General features: G+C 48.7%; 1 protein-coding gene across 1 annotated transcript in view; it reads left to right on the top strand.

Annotated features, from left to right (window-relative positions):
- The window catches only part of TMEM201 (transmembrane protein 201), a 49,327-nt gene extending 28,920 nt beyond the window's left edge, over window positions 1–20,407 (top strand). The window contains exons 7-11 of the mRNA XM_034753120.1: window positions 4,359–4,582; window positions 11,832–11,903; window positions 14,678–14,968; window positions 15,549–15,680; window positions 16,092–20,407. Coding sequence (XP_034609011.1) covers window positions 4,359–4,582; window positions 11,832–11,903; window positions 14,678–14,968; window positions 15,549–15,680; window positions 16,092–16,189 — 817 coding nt within the window. The 3' untranslated portion in view covers window positions 16,190–20,407. The remainder of the gene's footprint in view (window positions 1–4,358; window positions 4,583–11,831; window positions 11,904–14,677; window positions 14,969–15,548; window positions 15,681–16,091) is intronic.
- Window positions 20,408–21,328: the final 921 nt, after the last annotated feature.

A 21,328-nucleotide genomic window follows, 5' to 3' on the forward strand; every position in this document is an offset into this window, starting at 1 on the left:
AGTCAAACCAAGAGTCCTTCTTCTGAACTCTCCTCCCCGTTGGTCAGTGCCAGGGGCCTGATGCGCTCTACTCCGATTATCTGGCCGCTCTTGTCCTTCTTGACAGTAAGAGTTCCCATTTCAATATGGCACAAGGGGTATAATTTCCCTCCCTGCTTCCATTGTCTGGGAGACTGGAGACCCTCTGCCTGGGTGAGGTTTAGGACACAGTAAGGCTGTAGAGCCGCATGGTCTACAGGAAGAAAAGGAGGGAAAAATTTAACTCAAACAGTCGCTTAAATCCCAGTCATGGACTCTGAAAGTGCTGAATGACTAAAATCTTCACAATTCTCAAGTGAGAAAGCTCCAACAGCCAGTGAGCTAGACACACTGTTCAGGCACAGAGAGGAGCTGTCCAAAATCAAACCCTTTGCCCCAAAACTTAGCAAGGTGTGGCGGTAGGAGAAAGCAACCTGACCAACCATGTGTGATGACTTGGATTATTTGTTCGCTGCTCTGGCCACTTTGTGCGTGGTGGATACTTCTCTGGGATGGGCGACTTCCACTGACACATCGTCTTGTTTCGTTTCCATCCTGGTCCAGCTGTGTACATCCGTTTCAGCTCCACAGATGGCGCTTGGATCTGGGTGCATGGGTTGGGGGAGTGGGAGTGCAAACATTAAAGGGTAAAGCTAGACTTGAGAAGCACAGCATTTGTTTTAGGCCCTCTGGAATCTAAGCAGAGGAAAGATTTTGGTTAACTGATAAGCTGCTTGCCTCTATTAAAACACATGTCCAGCCTGAGAACGTTACTGTAAGGTTGGCTGATGCCGATCTTGTTTAGCCTGATAGGTGAAACTAGTTGGATAGTTGAGCGTTTGTCCCATACTTGCAGATTGCTTTTAAAAAGAGAGAAAAATTTCAGCTGTTGACTCTGTCCTTTAAAGTGCAGTGATCTTTTAAAAATTAACCTGCTTGTTCTAGACAAATTTGTCTTGTTGCTGTATTGTCACGATCACCGCATTATCCATGAAAGAGAATGACATGTGCTTCATTTGTTTCAAAATGCTATGTAGCATAAATCACCATAAATCTGAGCACAGGGTCGGGGAATTCTGGTGGTTACTCCCTCTTCTGCTTCCTGTATGACCTTGGGCAAGTTACTTCACTTTTCTGTGTTCCCATCTATAGTGGGAGTAACACTTTACCTCCACAGAGATGTTGAGACTAGATTAGTTAGATGTTTCAGCGTTCTGAGGTCCTCTGCAAGCAGGCACTACAAAAACGTAAAGTATTTCTCTAACAAGTTGATGCTCCGTCAGTGTAACTACAGGGCTACATCACTTTGCTCTGAAGTCACTTCCTTAACATCGGAGAGTCCCTAGACTTCTGACATTTCTAAGTAATGGGCCTGAAGTGTGCAAATAGATTGCTCTGATGTCCCGTCATTGCACTGTCTCTCCCATTACTCTTCATTGTATTGGCCGTTTGCTTCTCACCGCCCCTTGCTTTCCTCTCCTGTAGTTTAACTGTTTTACAAATCCTGCAACAGAACGTGGGGCTATCTTGTTTAAAATTTGAATAAAGCAGGTTTTTCCTGTGACATCTTTCAAAAATACAATTTAAAAAAGCCACCAGAAACTAGGGTCTTGTCTACACTGGCAATTTACAGCGCTGCAACTTTCTCGCTCAGGGGTGTGACACACACACCCCCACCCTGAGCGCAGCAAGTTTCAGCGCTGTTAAGTGGCAGTGTAGACAGTGCACCAGCGCTGGGAGCTACGCCCCTCGTGGAGGTGGGGTTTTTTTTAGAGCGCTGGGAGAGCTCTCTCCCAGCACTCTGCCACAGACACACAAGCCACATTAAAGCTCTGCCGCGGTAGTGCTTTAGCGTTGCCAGTGTAGACTAGCCCTAAGCGTGTGCCTGCCCCATAATTCTGATATTGGAGCCTGCGTAAGCATCGCTTTTTGTAGTGTCATGAGAACAGAACTCTGTGTGCTCCATAGTCGACTCTGTGTGTCTGATGCTGTGTAGATCACCTGAGCTAGGCGTACATATCCAGGGACTCTGATGACCATGGTTGCTTCAGAATTGCCAGGAGGAATGGAAGAGGGCGGAAATGGGAGTTACTTTTGATAGATGGTTGGTTAGGTTGATTAGAGGGCTATGAACCCAATGTAAAGGTAGGTGGTAGAATTGTGACCTGTAATGCAGTTCTGCTAACTGCATATTTATTTGTATGGAGTAATCCTGTGGGTATAATGCTGGGAAAATTGTCTTGTGTTGCCCTATTTAAAAAAACCAAAACGCATCCCTGTGGCATGGTTGTCCCAGCTATGGAAGAGAACCCTGTTATATAGTTGTGAGAGCTTTATTTTACAATATCTGACACTGGCATTTTTGGTATGTACGTCTTTAAATCTACATCTCCTCTTATGTTTTTAGGCCTGGAGCACTGTCCTCTAGCCCCCTCCTGAGACTTGGTTGGAAGCTTTCTGAAATGGTCCAGGGAACCAGACATGGGTGATGCGGGGAACCAGCTGGGGAGGGGCTAGTCCCCAGTCCTGTCCCTACCACCCGACGCTCTGCGCCCAGAGCATGGGGAGGGTGGGCGGCATGGCCCCGGCCCCAGAGCACCAAGAGGGCAGCCGCAGCCCAGGAGGGCGGGTGGCACGTGGCCGAACACCTCCGTTCACCCAGGCCTGGAGCGACGGGGGGGTGGGTGGCATGCAACTGAACCCCCTCTCTTCTCTTCCCCCCCCCCCCCGAGCAACACTGAGCAGAAGCAGGAGGGGGGAGCCTGGAGGCAGAGCATGGGCAGCACCACACCTGGCTGTTTTGGGGAGGCACAGCCTCCCCCAGCCTATGGTACTCGCCGCCCATGAAACCAGGTGGCCAGGACCCAGGCAGTGTGAGTACCACTGAAAATCAGCTCGCGTGCCACCTTCGGCACCCGTGCCATAGGTTGCCTATCCCTGTCATAAAGCATTCTAGTTATCAACATCTGGTCAGATTCTTAGCTGATCATTAAACCAGTGGAGTTGCACCAATGAACACCAGCGGAGAATCTGGCCCACTAACTGCTTTGAGCCCCAGGCCTCAATGTAAATTGATGGAATCCCCTGAGTATTATTCCACTGGAGTCTAAACATCACCTTCTTTTAGATCTTCAGTTCGGACGCTGAGAAACTTAGGTATTGATAGATATGTGATAATGGATCAGTAGACACACCAAAAATGTGTAACCCCCTGTCAGTGTCCTGGAACCAAGAAAAATACAAGCTCCCTTGCTCATCAGCAAGAGTTAACCCCTATAGTCCTAGACTTGTGAGTATTCTGCATTGGCCTAAATAAATCACTTAGTCACATTGCTGCTGCATTTAACTGCAGCAAAAAGCAATACTTGGAAATACAGGAGGAGCAAACTGGCAGCTCTCAAATTTAACCTCCTATGAATGCTGTGATTCATGCTGGAAGTCATGGGAGAGAGCCGATGGTGATGGGACACTGCTGAAGCGGGCAACAATGTTGCTTTACCATGAGATCCTTTCCTATAGCGTAAGACTGTAGCCACGTGAGTCAGTTGCACCTGTTTAACTGAAGATGCGATTTTTAAACTGGTTTACTTAAAACAGGGGTTCTCAAACTTTTATACTGGCGACCCCTTTCACATAGCAAGCCTCTGAGTGCGACCTCGCTTACAAATTAAAAACACATTTTATATATTTGACACCATTATAAATGCTGGAGGAAAAGTGGGGTTTGGGGTGGAGGCTGACAGCTCGCGACCCCCCATGTAATAACCTCGTGACCCCCTGAGGGGTCCCGACCCCCAGTTTGAGAACCCCTGACTTAAAACCAGTGAAAACTCCTGCGGTGGACACTTACTTCAGTTTAGCCTAAATCAGTTAGGAACTGATTCAAGTGACACCAAAATAAACCACTCAAACTGAAGTAAGGGTCCACACTGGTTGTAAGTAAACCAGTTTAAAATCGCCCCTTTAGTTTAACAGGTGCAACTGACTCATGGAAACAAGGCCTAACATCTTAGCTTGTTGTGAACTCCTTTAACTGGTTTGTAGCCTGCCTAGAGGTAGGTGGACATGGTGATTTTCTCAGTATTGCTGGAATAGAACGTCTGTGGGGTTCACATTGGCATCACTTGATGCCAACTCCTGATTAATTTGGTGCTATGTTCCCTGTGTAGATTGACTAGGCATTCACGTAATGCTGGCATCCCCACCAAGCATACCGACCCATACTGAGCTGCACTGCTGAGTGGAGATTTGTCGCTTTGCACTCTTGGTGCATCTGTCAGTGAGCAGTTGATGCTGGAATTTATCCCTTGCTGAATATCTGTCATGCATGTCATTTACAGGTTTCTTTCCGGGGATTCGGTCGCTCTGTTCCCCAATGGCTCTGGGATTGGCTTCCCTTGTTCCGCTGCCTCGCCGTCTGTTTTTATCCCAACGCCCCCCAGCATCCTCCAGCTGACGAACCAGCAGTTCTTCAGATCCCCACGCAGGGCTTCCTCTTCCTCGCTCCCTGGACGTCTGAACAGGGCCCTCTCGCTGGGCACCATCCCTTCCCTAGCCAGGACAGGTAAGGCGCGCACCACACTTCTACACCTGATGGAAATGAAAGTATAGCTGTGTTCACACTCAGGTGGGAGTCGGTCATGGAATCCCGCCCATTGTAATATGACTGGCCTATTGCCGAATAGACTAGTAAGTCTAGTTAGAAGTCATTGTCGTGCACCTTATGATGTTGCTTGTAAAAGTGCAAACTGAATGATGGAGATATCCTATCTCCTAGAACTGGAAGGGACCTTGAAAGGTCATGGAGTCCAGCCCCCTGCCTTCACTAGCAGGACCAAGTACTGATTTTGCCCCAGATCCCTAAGTGGCCCCCTCAAGGATTGAATTCTCAACCCTGGGTTTAGCAGGCTAGTGCTCAAACCACTGAGCTATCCCTCCCCCCAAATGCTGATGAATGCTGGTTATTCGGAATAAATAAGTGCACGCTGGTGGGCAGTGACGAATTGGGCATACACACTCTCTCCTTGCAGGTCTTACATTAGGTATCTTGTAGATTCTATAGGCACAGCATTTATAGTATAGTACTTGCTTCTAAGATGGTCAGCCTGCCGGTTCGGTATAACCGATTCTTCAAAGGCAACAGAGAGCCTGTAAGCTAGCGCTCGTGCACATAAGCTAATTCTTAATGCCCGTGTGGCAGCTATTGATAAAGGTTACGTGTAAATGCTTTCCATTGATCCTTGGATGGTTGCAGTCCCTGTAGTGCAGAAGAGTACCATACAATGCTCTGCCATGGCTGTTGCTCAAGCAGTTGATTTTAATACTAGACAACGAACTTCGGTATCATCACCACCTAGATAGAGCAAAGAAGCTCTTAGCTTGGTAGATGAGTAGCTGTGGATGGAGTTCATGGAGGTAGGAAGCAGGAATAAAGACCACTGCCCCCACTGACTGACCAGCTTAATGTTTCTAGTTAGAGGTTCTCTTTGTGTTTTCCAGAGAGTTCCATTCCCCAGCAGTGGACTAGATTGAAAGTTATTAGTTCTCAGGATCTGTAATCACAAAAATCATGTGAGGAGAGGATCAGTCACTCAGATTTGTATTTCAAGTGTGTCACTATGTCTCCTTTAGGGCCTTTCAACCCAAAACTCTCCATGGCTGCAGGCACAGGGCTTGCTTTGCCCACTGCTGAAACAAAAGGCAGCGGTCGGAATATCTCAGCCCCACAGCACGGCTATCCCAGTATCAGGGATACCTCCCTGCGTGGTCCACTCCAGGAGTGCCCAGTCAGGACTCAGAACTGCCATCGCCTGTCTCTTGGTAGGGACCCTGTTTCCACTGCCTTCTGACCAGGGGTTTTAAGGCTCCACAGCCCCTTGCCTTTCACTGTAATACCCCCAGCAAGCCAGACTGCCTAGTGGCCAGCGCGGATGCCTTGCTTTCTCTCCAAGGGCGATGACAGGTGTGATTTACCAGTTGTATAAATTGCTGTTCTAAGCAAGCACATTTATTCCTAAAGCAAAAATCACTGAGAAAACATCATAAAAACAATAAACGCATTTAAACATACCAGGAGTCACCCATCAGTCTTATGGGGCCCTAGTAGGTCCAAGTCCCAGCAATTGCAGAAGAGTTGGGAAGACCCTCCCTTGGACAGAAGATCCTGCCTTATAGTCAGTGTCTCCAGTAGCAAAGGCCGGGATGGCAGAGTCAACCTTTCTGGGATTTGAACCTGTGGACTCAGGGAATTGTGTTTGTTGCAGATCTGATCCTTAGACCATTGAACCATCCCTCCAAAGGGTGTTTGAGGTAAGCGGCAGAGAGCAACGTTCACTTGTTACCCGCCGTCAGATTGAGCCTGTCTTTGAAAAGTGACTTTTGCTTAACAATCTCCTGTTTTTTTAAACCTCCAGCTTTCCCTGACTCAGGGCTCATCTACACGAGAGATTCTGTAGCGGCCCAGCTGCCCCATGGGTTCTCCCGTCGGCCTGGGTAATCCACCTCCCCGAGAGGCAGTAGCTAGGTCAATGGGAGCATTCTCCCATCCAACTACTGCTGTCTACACTGGGGGTTAGGTCCGTATAGCTATGTTGCTTAGGGGTGTGGATTTTTCACACCCTTGAGTGATGTAGCTATACCAACCCAATTTCCTCGTGTAGACCAGGTCTGAGTTTTGCTCGCCCTTTCAGACCTTCAAGTATTTAGAAGATCTCACTGGACTCTAGACTGCTCATGTATCCGTTCAGAATTCCTCAGGATGGATCTCCGTGAAATGTAAGGTGGTAAACCAAGAAGTAACCAGCTTGTTAACTTCTCTCTCCCCTAACGCAGAGTGCTCTGATAGAAGCACTGCCTCAAGACGTCTGGATGGGCTAGATCTTCTCCTCAAAGCTTCTGGTCTCCAATTCCTAATAAAGGGGCATCCGGGTCTCTTAGGGCAGCTTAGAAAAGTTTACCCTCCACACTTGTGAAGAGAGGGAAAGATCAATCATTGAGACTTTTCTTCGGGAGATGGATGGCAATCAATGTAGCATGGGTCCTTGCCCTCGGTGGGAGCGCTGTTCCAACTCAGCTGTTGTGGGAGATCAAATTGCCTTTGTTTGAGGGTGGGGTGGGAGCAAATATTTCACCCACAGGAGGTTGTACGATGCGTTAGAAGTATTTTTTTGGTGAGGGGAGGGAGGTAGGAAGCTTAATAAAAGTCAGAGCCTTAGAGTGGGGCATTCCCATCCTCCTTAGCAGCAGAAGCGTAAAACACACTGCTCAAATCTGTCGTCTGGACCAGTGTGCTGTAACTGGAGCCAGAAGGGTCTGGGGAGAACTTACAGCCATCAGCAGGGTCTTGTATTCCATACCCCGGTCCCAGACCCGCTCTGGTAGTAGTTCTGAGTGTCTCTGAGGTCTTTTAAACACCCTAACAAGTGCCCCAGCCTGTGGTCTCCATTTCAGTGTTGAGATCCGGGTCTGTCTCAATTTAAATGTGTGCTTCCCACACACCCATTCTTTTTCTGGGGTTGTTGGTGTTTGTTTGTTTGTTTGTTTGTTTTTTAGGAATGTGTTTGGCCGAGGCAGGTGAAAAGAGCTGTTGAGTTTAAATAATAATAATTACAGTTTAAATCTCTTCACGTGGGGGAGAACCAGGCTGCAAAGCTGCGCCGTTTTTTGGTTTGTTTGTTTTTTTTAATGTGAATTCAGTGCCAGTCAAAGGTACAAACTTGTTGTCTCTGGAGCTTGAAGACATCTAAAATAAGTGCAACCCAGGCAGCAATGATGCAAACTTCCCCTGCACGCTGCCCATCCAGTGTGCTCAACCTTCACCTCTTGTGGTATCGTCTAAGAGTGAAAGAGTTCAGTTCTTGGGCCAATGACGGGGGGGGGGGGGGGCGTGAGCTAATTACGATCGTGGTTGTGGAAAGAAGTGTAGAGCTGTCTTTGTCTTAAAATAACTGAACAAAAAGGGCCTGAGTCACTTAGGGCATGTCTATACTACCTGCCGGATCGGCGGCCAGCGATCGATCCAGCAGGGATCAATTTATCGCGTCTAGTCTCATTATTCACGTAAATGAAGCTGCGTAACTTAGATCGATTTCCACCCCCCATCCCTCCAGTGTAGACCAGGGCTAAATTAGCTTATCCTAATCCGAGACTGAGGGCTTGTCTACGTGACCGTTACTGCACGGCCAGGTGGGGGTGAATCTGCAGTGCACCAGCTTGCTGAGCGGTAACTCGCTGTGTAAACTAGCCCTGATTTTCCTGTTTCTCACTGGCGTACATCTGCTTGCGGGTAAGGCTGGTTTTTCTCACTACAAACTGGTGGGGCAGAGGATTGGCCCATCATTTAAGTCTGGTTTTATTGTGCACAAACACAGCCGTAGCCACAACCCTGCAATCCCCGAGTCTCCCGGCTTTGTACCGCTTGGCTGGTTGGGCCTCTGACAAGGGTCTGTGCAATGCAGGGAAGATTTATAAGGCTGCTGAAAGATTCTCTCTTACCAGTGCATTAAACCTCGGCTTAAATTGTTCTTGAAACCAGCAGGGACACGCCGCTCTCCATCCAAGGAAAGCTCTGCCGCGCCCTGTCAGTGAGTGATTATCAAGTGTCAGAGGCCAAGCCACTGATGGGTTCTAGAATAACACCACAGTGGTAAGAGCAGCCGAGCCGCTTTTGTTCAGTTTGGCTCATGCTACCAGCAGCTCTCCTGGATCTATCAGGAGCAGTTGAAAGAACAGCCGTGCAAAACCTTTCAGCAGGACGGTGGCTTTTTGGCACAGCATCCTTCTTCCTAGTGCTTTACAACTGGGGACAGCAGGTGCAAATCTGCCATGCAGCTCTGATTCCTTCTGCCACACCCACACCCACCCACCCTTGTGTGGTCCATACTTTGGCATGGCTTTGCAGCTCCAGGTTGAGGCACAGGGGCTGAGCAGTGCATGGAAGCTTGCTCTGTCTGCCCTGCATCTCTTTGGCGCATAACAGGGCTTTCAGTCTCCAAACCCCTTTGGCACCTCTAACAATATTTATTTAAATAGCTTTGTCCCAAAGGACAATGTAAGGCCTGAGGTTTTGGGTATAACGCTTGGCTCTCCTGGTTCTAGTTGCTTTAGCTGATCTTTACCTTAGGTTCCTCGCTGCACATCCAGAGACGCAGATGGAAATTTGTGTGATTCTGTCACTAGAATGTGAATCTAGAGAGAGAGAGTTGCGTGCTCAGTTGTGCAGGAGAAGGTGGAATCTTTTCTCTACCTTCCATCCTTTAAAATAGTGACAAGCAAATGCATGGCAGGAAATGTGAACCTAATGCCCCTTGGCTCCCTGGTGAGGGAGCCACATGCAAGCGACTGCTGGGAGCTGGTATTGCTACTTTCTAAAATAGCACTGAGCCAGCAACACATTTAAGGTGCTGCGGGGGTCCAGATCCAAAAGTCCGTGCCAAATCAGGGGACTCTCCAAGCACAGGGCTTAGAACCTAAAGATCCTGGCTCGGTTTGTCTTTTGCAATCATAGAGAACTGGAAGGATCTCTTGAGCAGAGGTGGGATCCTGAAAGTAATGAGCCCCAAAATAAAGTCCTGTAAGTTACTGGCAAATGGTGCTGTGCAGCAAAGAGTGGTGTCAGTTAAGCCACAAGTCTCCTTGCCAGCTTTTCTTTTTCCTCTTCCTGCTGCCTTCTCAGACCCTCTCCCCAGCTCCTCGTCAGGCCAGCAGCTTCGTGTTCATTTAAGATAGAGGAACTCAAACAAGGATAAAGATCCTCTTGGGAAGCACCAAAGGTCCCAATTTGTCCATAGCTGTAGAGCAAAGGAGCATGCTGAGTGCCGCACCTGCAGAGGCTGTCTGGGGAACGGGGGGGGGGGGGGGGGGGGCACAAGTTCTCCTCTCTCACTGCTGTGGGACTCTCAGCCTGCCTCCTACCCAGAACTTTTTTGAAGTTTGCTGGCTGCCTCTGTTCCCCTGCAGCTAGGCAGAGAAGGGATCCCTCAGGGAGGACTTGTGCACTCTAAGCACACAGATTTGCCTTTGCACTTCTCAGGCATTCAGTTGGTGCTGGCTCCCTCTACAGCATTGAACATTTCCAGCTCAGGCAGGAGAACTGAACCATAAAAGGCAGGGGATGCAACTCAGAAATAGTTACTTAGCAGCCTTGGTCACCAGAAACGCTCTGACACAATGCAGCCATTGCTCAGACTCTCTGGGAAGCTGAGACATATGGTGTAGTAATAATACCGTATGTTTCTTTCTCTCTCTGATCCCAAATAGTTTAACCCTAGTTTTGCCAGTCAATGAAATGCAGCCACTTCTAGGGGGAAAGGTGACGGTTGTTCAACGCCACATTGCACAGCAGGGCAGGGAATGGGAAGGGGGAACATTGAATTGAAACTGGAGGGCTCTTCACTTGGCAGAGGGCAGGACCCTGGGGTGACACTCTATAGGGTCTTTGTCACAGAGTGTGGGGGAGACAGGGCCCTGCACCCCCAACTTCCTGTGAATCACTGTGAATCACTGTGATTCTCAGCCAGCTAGTAGAACAGAAGGTTTATGAGACGACAGGAACACAGTCCAAAACAGAGCGTGTAGTTATAGAAAACAGGACCCCCTCAGTCAGGTCCATCTTGGGACCTGAGGCCAGACCCCGGTTCTGGGCCTCCCTCTCTTTCCCCAGCCAGCTCCAAACTGAAACCCTCTCCAGCCGTCTCACCCAGCCACACACCGCAGCTCCTCCTCCCGCATTTGTCCAGTTTCCTGGGCAGAAGGTGTCACCTGGCCCCAACCCACTCCTGGGCTCAGGTTACGTGCTCAGGTATCCTCCCTCAAGAGAAGTCGCACCCTGATATCCCACCACCATCCAGCACCAAAGCAGACAGTACCAGTAAAACTCCCACACAACATTCCCGGGTCAATACTCCCCACTCCATCACAGTCTTAAATGGACTTTTCGTCTGAGCCTTATCTTGTGGGCAGGGCAGACCCACCGGGCGGGGGGTAAGTGGGGCAATTTGCCCCGGACCCCGCAGGGGCCCCGTGAGCCGTGGTCTGGTGGCGGTCCAGGTCTTCGGCAGTGGAGGGCCTTTCAGTCGCTCCAGGTCTTCGGCAGCGGGGGGCCCTTCAGTGCTGCCGAAGACGCAGAGCGACTGAAGGGCCGCCGAAATGCCGCTGAAGACCCGGACTGCCGCCGGGTGAGTACAAGCGCCGCAGCTCCCCCATTTTGCCCCAGGTCCCCTGAATCCTCTGGGCGGCCCTGGGGCGGGGTGCTATGGGAACCAGTCATGAGGGGCTTTAACAAGGATTTAAGGGAAGGGAAGAAAGGAGGCGCCGAGAGGAAGCAACAAATGGGGCCAGGATCATGCTGACTATGGAACTAGAGCTAGAAGTGGCTTAGCCCTGGTCCATGTAGCTTTCCTTTGGGGTCCTCTGCATGGGCAATGCGCCAGTGGTCCCCGAATGCCGCCCGGCCGCCTGGGTCCACGTAAGTTAGTTGAGTTTGTCTTCAGCAGCATGCCCTCTGGTCGCCCTCGGTGGGGGGAAAGCCAGCTCTGTAGAAAGAGAGGTGGACTGGATGACTGAACGCTCAAACCCCTGTGCACGTCAGGCCTGTGTCCCCTTAGCCACAGTGAGACAGCTTGGGGCTATGAAGTGCCCCTTCTAGCAGAGCACACAACAGTCCTGGGAGGAAGCTGCTGGAGCGGGTACGTTTACCCTCTACTACAGCCTCCCCTTGTCACCTGTGTTAGTGAGGCTGGACAATACAGGTGCTTTTCTTGGTGCTTGCTACAGTATTTAGCACCTGTGCTGAGTTTCTTTGGTTTGCTTTTTAGATTCTGGCTACTTGTTCAGTGGAAGCCGCCCGGCGTCCCAGGGATCTCAGTCCAAGGAGTCGCCTGCATCAGGTAAGGGCGAGAACTTGCAGTGCCGAGGCTCCCAGGGATTGAAATGATTTGCTAAAACATACGGTAGAAGGTTAACCCTATTTCTTCCCCATCTCTTCCCTCCTGCCAACTTTCCAATGAAAGGTCAGAGTAATCGTTAGTAAGATTGCAGTAGTGCCTGGTAGCCTGAACTGAGACTCAGACCCTCATCACGCTGTACTTCCACACAGCAAGGCAATCCCTGCCCGGAAAAGCTTACAATTAAGTAGACAAGACAGACCTAGGATGGGTTACTTCCCCATTCTGTAGATCAGGTCTGGAGCGGTTATGTGGCTTACCCAATGGGCTACAGCAACTGCAGTAGAATCAAGAACTGAACCCAAATCTCCAGTGTCCAGTGCAGTGCATTAAACACAAGACCAGCCTTCCTTGGATTTGGACATTAACATGACATGACATTAACATGATGCCTGTTGAGTGGGTGAGGGTCAGAGTGACTTCCAAACACGATTATTTTTCCAGATCATACAGCTCCAAAGGTCTCTGCAGTGCAACTCCACTGCTAAAGTCCTTCCCCGTTCCCTCACCCACCAAAGTCAGGACCACGGTTTGCTAGTGTAGTGATGCATCAGCAGTGCTACAGCTACGAGCTACAGCTTCATCGCCCTTTTAAAACCTTATTGCAAATGGTTTCCTAACAGGTATCCAATTGGAATAAAAAATGGGGTGGAAAATCTAGAATTACACACCCACACCCACATCCACACACACCCCCTACCTTTTAAAGTCTAAATTTAGTGCCAGAGAGAGCCCTGCAGGCTCTAGGCAGCTGCCCGGGGAGCAGCAGTGCAAGTAGGTTGTATTTCAGCCCTGATCTGGTGGGCAACACCTCAAAGCTAAGAGGGAAACTTACTCTCCATGCCCGTTCAGTCCTTGGCCTCTTCACAGAGACTGGCCAGTTGTAATGGTTTTGGTTGCCCACTGGGGTGTGGTCTGAGACTTCTGCTCTTGCTTGGGATGTTACACGCACCACTGGACCTTGAATTGGCTTAGTCACTCCGTGGCAGTAAAGCATGCTGCCATGTAAGAGATCAGGTTCTCCATTTCGTGGGCCAACTGGGACGGGGAATGCTGCAGAAGTAGCACCATCCACCCTTGAGGCAGAGAAGAACAGGAAGAGGGAGCATGTGTGGGCTGGAGGGCTTTAGCCCTGCAACAAGTGTATACAGTTATGGTTACCTGGCTTTGGAGAGAGGTGAATGTTATGTACGGCCACTGGGGATGAGTCCGGCATGGGAAGAGGAGGAAGAACTGAAGAGTAAAGGGTAAAAGCTACTGTGGGTATCCCCAGGCTTCACTTTCTTTTGTTAGCTGCAAAAATATTGGAAAACGTTTAAAAGTTGAGATCACTCTGAATAATTTCAAGCTTTCCATCTGCAACTCTTTTCCTCTTTATTTAGTTTTTTTTCCTGTCCAAGGAACTGATTATCAAACTCCTTTGCTGTGCCTGTTTGCTGCCACATCATACCGGTGACCTCTCTGTTGCACTTCTGACCCCAGACAGAACTTCTGTCCCCGTCTGGATCCCTTGCCTCTGCATCCAGTTTGTACTGCCCGTGTTTTAACAAGCAAAACGCAGCTGCAGTCTGGGTTAATTCCTTGCCCACCCCCCACTTTCCTGGTGTACTCATCAAACAAACAGTCTCAAAGTACCTGCCAAAATCACTCCTTTAACAATAAGCTGCATGCAAAATATAAACTCCACTGAATGAGCCCTGCGACCAGACCGAAAGGGGCTGTCAGGCCATTACAAACTTACCTTTTCTCCCCTGTTCTAAGTGTTCTTCTCCCCTCCCCTCCAAAGTTACCCCCTTGTGATGCACCAGCATGAACCATGATGTGACATCACGGTTACAGTACCAGAAATCCCAGCTGAGTCTACTCCATTGAGTTCCATGATAGATGCTGGGGTGATGGTGCAGTAGAAGTAGCTGATCTATGGCTTGGGGAACCTTAAAGGATGGAAAGGGTAAGAGTCTAGTAGTGTTTGTGCTGAATTGCCCCTATTAGCCTGGTTGGTGGCGTGGGCAGACACGACGCTGGAAGAATCACATGGTTTTTTGCATGTATTCTCCAAAGCAGCTGGGAATGGGGGAGGTAAACCTGGAAAGTTCCCTGGAGTGGAGCAAGTAACCCACCCTGCTGTGGGTCTGGTTGGTTGAAGCCTGCCTGGCAGCCTGCTTCAGGACCTATTAAGAATGGGGGTATTTGAGTGCGTTGAACCTGGGCTGCGTGAGGTGAAAAGTTCAGTGAAAGGAGAGTTGACCTTCTAACCTGTTCTGTTAGGCAACAGTAAATGTAAACCATCTCCGTGTAAATGGAGCGAAGTCTTGTGCCTTTTCTAACTACAGAAGTTGCACAGATCTAACACATCATTTTATACATCAACTTAATTAAATTGCTGCAACTCTTGTGTATAGACAGAGCCTTAATGGAGTTAACTGAGGACTACTATGATATGACCTTGTTTTCCCAAGTTCCTTTGCAAAGATAGAAGTTTTTGGCTCTGCCGAGAATTACTTTTGAATTCCCCCCGCCCTGAACTTACAATGTGTGTACTCAGAGTAAAGAATGGTGGTATAGGAGGTGCTCCTGTCACTCATAGCATGGCAAGGACTTTTTGAAATGAATAGGGACACATACACACCCTCCTCTCGCAGACTGGTTGGAGAACACACCTACCACATTTCCCAACCTAAATCCTCTCTCTCTGCCCCGGCGCGTCTCCATTTCAGAGTACTACTCCCTGCTGTCTGGAAGCTGCGCCCCATCCCCCATCCCATCTCCAGCACCTTCAGTGGCTGGGTCCCTCACCTCCAGCTCAGGCTCCTTGCGTTACCGCCGGCCCCTCATCAGTCCTGCACGCCTGAACCTGAAAGGGCAGAAGCTGCTGCTTTTTCCATCCCAGAGCGATGCCCTGCACACGCCGACCAGCTTGGATGAGCCCACCCACCCTGACAGCAACGTCTTCGCTGCTGAGCTGACCCCGTTCCCGAAAAAGAACCTCAACGAGCGGGGAATGCATGGTACGTTCCTGATCTCTTCCCCAGAGTCCAGTCCGGTCACAGTCGGTCAGCTTGCAAACTAAGCAGTTGGCAAAGGGAGGGGAGCCCATCAAGGAAAACCCAAGTGGTGCTGATGATTGAGTAGCTGAGTCCATATTGGATCCAATGGCCCTTTGTGTCATTAGGGGGCCACTGTACTGCTCAAGGCCCTGTCCTTCAGATTAGAGGTGAAACCAAGATCTTCTCCACTTGTCATTTAAGATCCCATTATTATTATTTATTTTTTATTATTTGGATTATCATGGATGCTTTCACATGATTACGGGTGTTAGCCCAATTGTCCTGACCACATTCTAGCTTGGATAATTATGTTCTGACTTCCAAAATTCATCCAGCCATTGCAGTTGTGCTAGGATTGTTTTTCACACTAATGATTTATGCCAAAGAGCTCCTGGATTTGGTTTTTGTCTTCGCTTCCAGTCCTAATCTCTTGTGCAGCGTTGCTCTGCAATGTTTCACCATCCACTTCTGGTGACAGGTTTATCATTTCCATTACATCTGTTTTTTTTCTCATGGTGCCTTCTCTCCTCTCCTCTAACAGATATGAGGTCAGTCGTGGAAAGAGGGAGTATTTGCAGTAATAATTCCATCAAAAAAGAGGATAATTCGTCACATTCATCCACCTGTGTGGTGGACACAACCACCAAAGGAGAAGACCTAGCAAGCTGGAGAGGTGGGTGGCAGGCTGTGTGTGTGTGTGTGTGTGTGTGTATACGAACTGTTGGCAATAATCAAACAAAAATCATCAGAGACCAGTGAAGGCAGCAGATCTCCTCTGGGCCTTCACTACAAGGGTCTCCGTATTCCCCAGGCCGTCTGAGAAACACTAGCACTACAGTGTTCTCCTGGGTCAGGAAACAGTGGGTGAGATTAGAAAGGAATGGGAAAGAATTGAATGGAGAAGTGCATTAGAGTCTTTCCTGCCTGGATTGTGGCTGGAAACATGGTTCACCAACTTCTGAGCCGAATAAAAAATGTTGGGCATGGGAAGGGAGACTTCTGTGTTTGTTGTTTCATCAAGTTCCTTAACGGCTTTTTCTGGCATTTTTTCCCCCCCCCCTCTCCCCTCCTTGCCCCTGCAAAGGTCATTTTGGTAACTCCGTTATCCGAGGTCTCCTTGCCATGAGCCTGACAGCCAATGCGATCTTCACCTCAGCCTACCTCTACCAGAGCCTGCGCTGACCTGCACCGCCTCGGCTCTCTCTGGCACCACCTACTTCCCAAGAGACTCTGACACAAGAACAATTCAACCACAGCTTTGGTGTCTTATGGCCGTGCCACAGGTGCATGCTGCTTATCAACCACTGCCTGCCAGGCTGCAGTGACACAGAACCAGACAGCTGCTGTTGCCACCTCTGAGCAGAACGTATCAAAGGGCTGTTGTGATGCTGGAGGTGGCCAGTGGGACTCTTTGCAATACCCAGCTCAAGGTCAGCTAATGTCCCTTGCACCTTCTTTCTAAAGAATCGGTCTGTGGCATGAACTGGAGAAGATGTAAATGACCTGGTTGGCTTTGTCTCATCCCATCTTTCCCACCTATTAACCAACCTCAGATGGACAGTGGTGATGGAATAAGAAGAATTCGAACAAATAAGTTGGAGACAAGAGGCGGGACCTGGGCTTCGATTATTGAAATGGTTTCCCCAGCCTGGTTTTCTTGTTGGCACCTATTCTCCCTCCCTCTCACTCTCCCTGGTTCATTCTATATGAATGGTTTTATGTCCGCCTTAAGGTTTCCAGAACCCATGGGGGGACCTAAGCTGCTCCGTGATTCTCTTGCATAATGGGGTGTTTGTGGGGGGGGGGGGGGAGTTGTAATCCATCCAGTCTGCTGTCTGAGGTCTCTCTAGCCAGTTGCCTTCCTGCAATTCTGGCTCCTGGTAACAGTTCATGTCCATTGCTCAAACCAGTACAACTGCTGTAGGGTTGGGCTCATCTGCATCGGAAAAGCAAACCCATGTTTTTCGCCTTGCCAGGAGGCGCCAATACTACTGTCATAAGATGTGCCCTGATGCGCTTGCATCGTGCCTCGGGCTCCAGGCTGCAGTTCTGACTGCTGGTGTGTTTGCTGACATCGGGAGCTGCACAGCTTGTTCTTACGGTAAACCACATAAACATACTGTTTTGGAAACTGTGGGAAGAGCGCTCCTCCAACAGGGAGGAGTCTGATAACATGCCCCATTCTAGAGGCCTGGGTCCTCATGGTTGGCAGAGGCCTGTATCATTCACTATTTAAGGCACTTTAGCCAAGAAGGCAATACAAGTGTGTCTCAGCTAGAGGTGCACCAGACCAGCTAAGCATCCAGGATGTCCCTTAAAATCCATGGTGGTCGCCCAAGACTTTCAAAAATAGTTTCTAATTTTGAGTCTCAATTTTTTGGGTGTCCAATTTGAGATGCCTTAAAGGAGCCAGGTAATTTTTTTTCCCCAGAGGGTGAGTGTTTAGCATCCTTGGAAATCGGGTCCTTTTTAAGGTGTCAAGTTGGGCACCCAAAATCACTAAGCATGTCTGAAAATTTTGGCCTGAGTGTCCAAATTCCTACATCCCAACCCCATGGCTCAAAGGAGACCTGGCTAACACTAAGGACGAGGCCTCTGATAGGACTCCGCCCAGAACCTTCCTGTTGTCCTGGTCCTGTTCCTCTTTTGGTCTTGAATCCTCTTACCTCTCCCCATCTTCTGTTCTGGAACTACTGAATTGCGCTTGCCACGTTTCTTCCCCACTGCATGCCTGGCTACTGTCTGCTTTGGGCATTCCTCCACCTCCTCCACACCCAACCACCGTGGTAGTCTGCTGGCAATAAGAGACTTCCCCATTAATCTGAAAATCTCACCTCATTGTGGGTATCAGGTGCTTTAAGAAACTGCTTTTCCTTTATGTCGCTTATTGAGCCCTCCTGCCCTCTCCTAGACAAACAAAGCGATAACCTAACACACTAATCAATATGCTGCCTGTCCAGGTGGGTGGCCTTTATTGCTGGTGACTCGAGCTGTGGAAAATCAAGTCTTGCTCTCCCTGTGTCGATGGCACCTATTCTTGCATTATCTTAGCAACCCTCTTCCAGCCCCTATTGATCGGCGAAGCCCTCTCTCTCGTTACATGCAGGAGACTGACTGACTGCCATGGGTATCTCTTATCAAGAGATTGTGGAAGCAGGATCTCTGACACTACAGCTTTGTCTGGACTCTCCTTTGGTGCTCTGGCCTGGCTGTCTACCTGGCAACTCCTTCACCATGGCCTAGATTCAGACTAGCAACTGCATCAGAAATAGTGGGCCATGCAGTATGCTGATTAGTAACTCTTTGTAATTTGCATTAATGGTTTCCCATGTTGGGCTAGTCCACAACCTCACTGTGATGAGATTTGTGTACCTTTGATGTTTCTTTGGGTTGTATTTAGTGTTCATACAGGCAAAAAACTGGAAGTGCCCCTGAGTTGGTGAGCATTCCACAAGCTTCTTCATACGGTTGTGACACTGTAACTCACTCCTGACCCGCAACAACATGTGGTATCCTGGTCATGGCCCCTTGTCCTGACTTTCGGCGTGCCCACATGCTCCTAAGCATAGACTGCATGCCATAGACTACGGTGGCCTTGTGTGTCTTATTATGATAGATGTGCACTGTGACTTTGCTTATGCCACGAAATTCGTTTCACTTCTCACCTCCCAGTCTATGCTGCATTTACCCACCGCCACATCTAGCACACAGCCCCACTTCACATGGCTTTTATTTGTCCCCACCAAACTCCAGTGCTGGATTTGCCCCTTTCTAGCATTTCTTCTTTGTTCCCAGCACCCACGGCTCCGTACACTCCCAGCCCCTCCTTTCTCCCTTTTGCACATTTCTTGTTTCAGGAACTCCTTAATTCCATTTCTGAATCTGCTGCCGGTTGGGCTCCTGGCCAAGCATTTAGGTGACCCTGTCTGAAGCTGTTTAAAGACTTTTTGGAGGTTATCACTTAAGAGGAAAATCACAAGCCCTTTCAATCTGGTGCTAGAACAAGGCGGGAGCGGTGCTATTGCTGATGCAAAGCCTTCAGTGTTGTTAGTGTGCGTGCATGTGTGTGTACATGTGTATATAAATGTTTGAAGAGTTTCTTCATTTTGAAAGATCTGAGCCCATGTTTGTCACTATATTGTCAGCCTTAATCCAGCTACCGGACACTGTGTCCATCTTGCTGCTGCTGCTGTTTCTATATAATGCTGGTTTGGAGGAATCAAAAAAAAAAAAAATCTGGTTCCCCAGTCAAAATCTTTGTGCATGAATTGCTGGTGGCATGGGTCTTCGTACAATATTGTTCAGGGATGGAATTTTATTTTTCTAATTGTTTTTGCTGTAAAAGCCTTTTAGGGGTGGGGTGGGGGGGGGATGGATGTAAACTTTCTGTACATTAAACAAGATTTGAGCTTTATTTAAATAAGGTGAAGGTTGACTTAGAGGTGGGGCATAAGCGAACTCTTACCAAAAGGAACCTCAGCCTTGCTGCCGAATGATCACCCTCTCTCATCCCCCATCCTCCCTTAAAGATGCACACGTCCTTCCTCTCTCTGCCCAGATTTATTATGCATGTCCCAAGACCCTGGACAGTCTTCCCATGATTCTGTCAGCTCTGAATTAAGAGTATCTTGGATTCCCAATGCTACTTTTCCAGAGCGTGGCTGTATCGGTGGGTGTGATGTATATTGTTAAGGGAGTGGAGTGAGTTTGAAGGACAAGTTGTCATACGCTATAATAGCCCAGACCTAAACGTAAGCATTCCTGGCACATAAGCAGGCAGAACTCACTGCAGTTCAGTCCGCTTACTCAGTGGCAAATTTTGGCCCGTGAATGTCCAAATCCCACTCCCTATTCCTTGGTGACAGTAACATTGTGAAACATTGCTGAACTAGTTGGGGGTCTCTAAAGGGATGCAGCTGGGAGCCTGTGCTGCCTCTGGATATCTCTGGATACTGCTATATTTCCCAGCCACCCTTCCTGGAAACATCCTAGTCTTAACTTCTATCCCGGGTGTCTGTAAGAATATCAGAAAGTACCTATTTGGTCAGTGCAAGGAAGCCGTTTCCACAAACACTGCCTCCAGAAGTGACTATCAAATCCTCTGTGTCCTTGGATGGGTGGGGAGGGGTTTGAGGTACCTGCTGGTAGAAGTAGGTACTTGGGGAGGGTGGGGAATGATAAAGAGGAGTCCTAAACCTTCTCCTACAAAAGAAATGTTGTATGTTATCTGTATGCTTGTTTTGGGCTCTTAACGCTGTACAGTTTAGTTACATTGTGCTCCAGTTATGGGGAACTCTGTCCCCAGGAGGTTTTTAGTTCATGCTCTGTGTTTAAAGAGGATTATTTTTCTTTAAAAAACAAAAGAAAAAAAAACCCAAAAAAACGAAATTATAAATCTCACTTAAATGTGTCTTTTATTTGTGTGTGTGTGTGTGTGTGTGTGTGTGTGTGTGTGTGTACACACGTGTAGGGGGGAGGGGATGACCGCGGGTGTGAGCGCATGTGTACCTTGCAATCAATCTGTGATCTCAAAGCTACACAGAGTTAGCAGACATCTCACGGCAATGCAAGTTGCCCCCATGCAGTTCCTCACCAATGAGATGCAACCCTGACCTGGAGGGAATCGCCTTTAAGGTGAGTGGGAAACTCGATCGTCTTAGCCATTGAATTCTTTCTCTTCCATTGAGACTACCAATCAGGGTGTCGGCTGTGAATCAGGATTTTGTGATGTGGACAGGTATCCATTAGAAATTAACTTGAGACCCACTAACAGGCACTATGTCAGCCACTGACATGCCACCGAGCTGTTGGTAACTTTCATTTCTAGCTTGCTAGAACATCAGTAGTGAGAGAGAGAGAGAGAGAGAGGGTCTGTTCCCCATTATCAGTCCTTTAATAGTCTAGACTCATCTCTGCTGAACGTATCCGTTACATTCATTAGCACAGGAGATGTGTTCGATAAGGTGTGCTAGAAAAATTAGGCACTTCCCCTTTCAGTGCTTTCTTATTGATGTGTGTCCATCAAAGAAGCATTTTTCAAATTCTCCTTTACAGTTTGGGATTCCCGCTGCCTATCCATAGGAAATGGAGCAGAATGTCTTTTTAATGGCGAGAGTTTGTTCCTGCTAGCTGTGTATGGTCCCCTATTTATTCTCCATTATCAGTCCGGCCACCCAGTGGTAAGTAACTAGCCTATGATCCCAGTACTAATCTCACACTCCAGCTAGCTAGCTGGGATGCACTATGCAGGTTGGGTTTCCCTGTGCCAAATACAATGCAACTTAAGCATAGAAAAATGAGACTGGGGAATAGATCCTGACA

Source organism: Trachemys scripta, chromosome 19 (genome assembly GCF_013100865.1).
Source record: "Trachemys scripta elegans isolate TJP31775 chromosome 19, CAS_Tse_1.0, whole genome shotgun sequence".
NCBI lineage: Eukaryota > Metazoa > Chordata > Testudines > Emydidae > Trachemys > Trachemys scripta.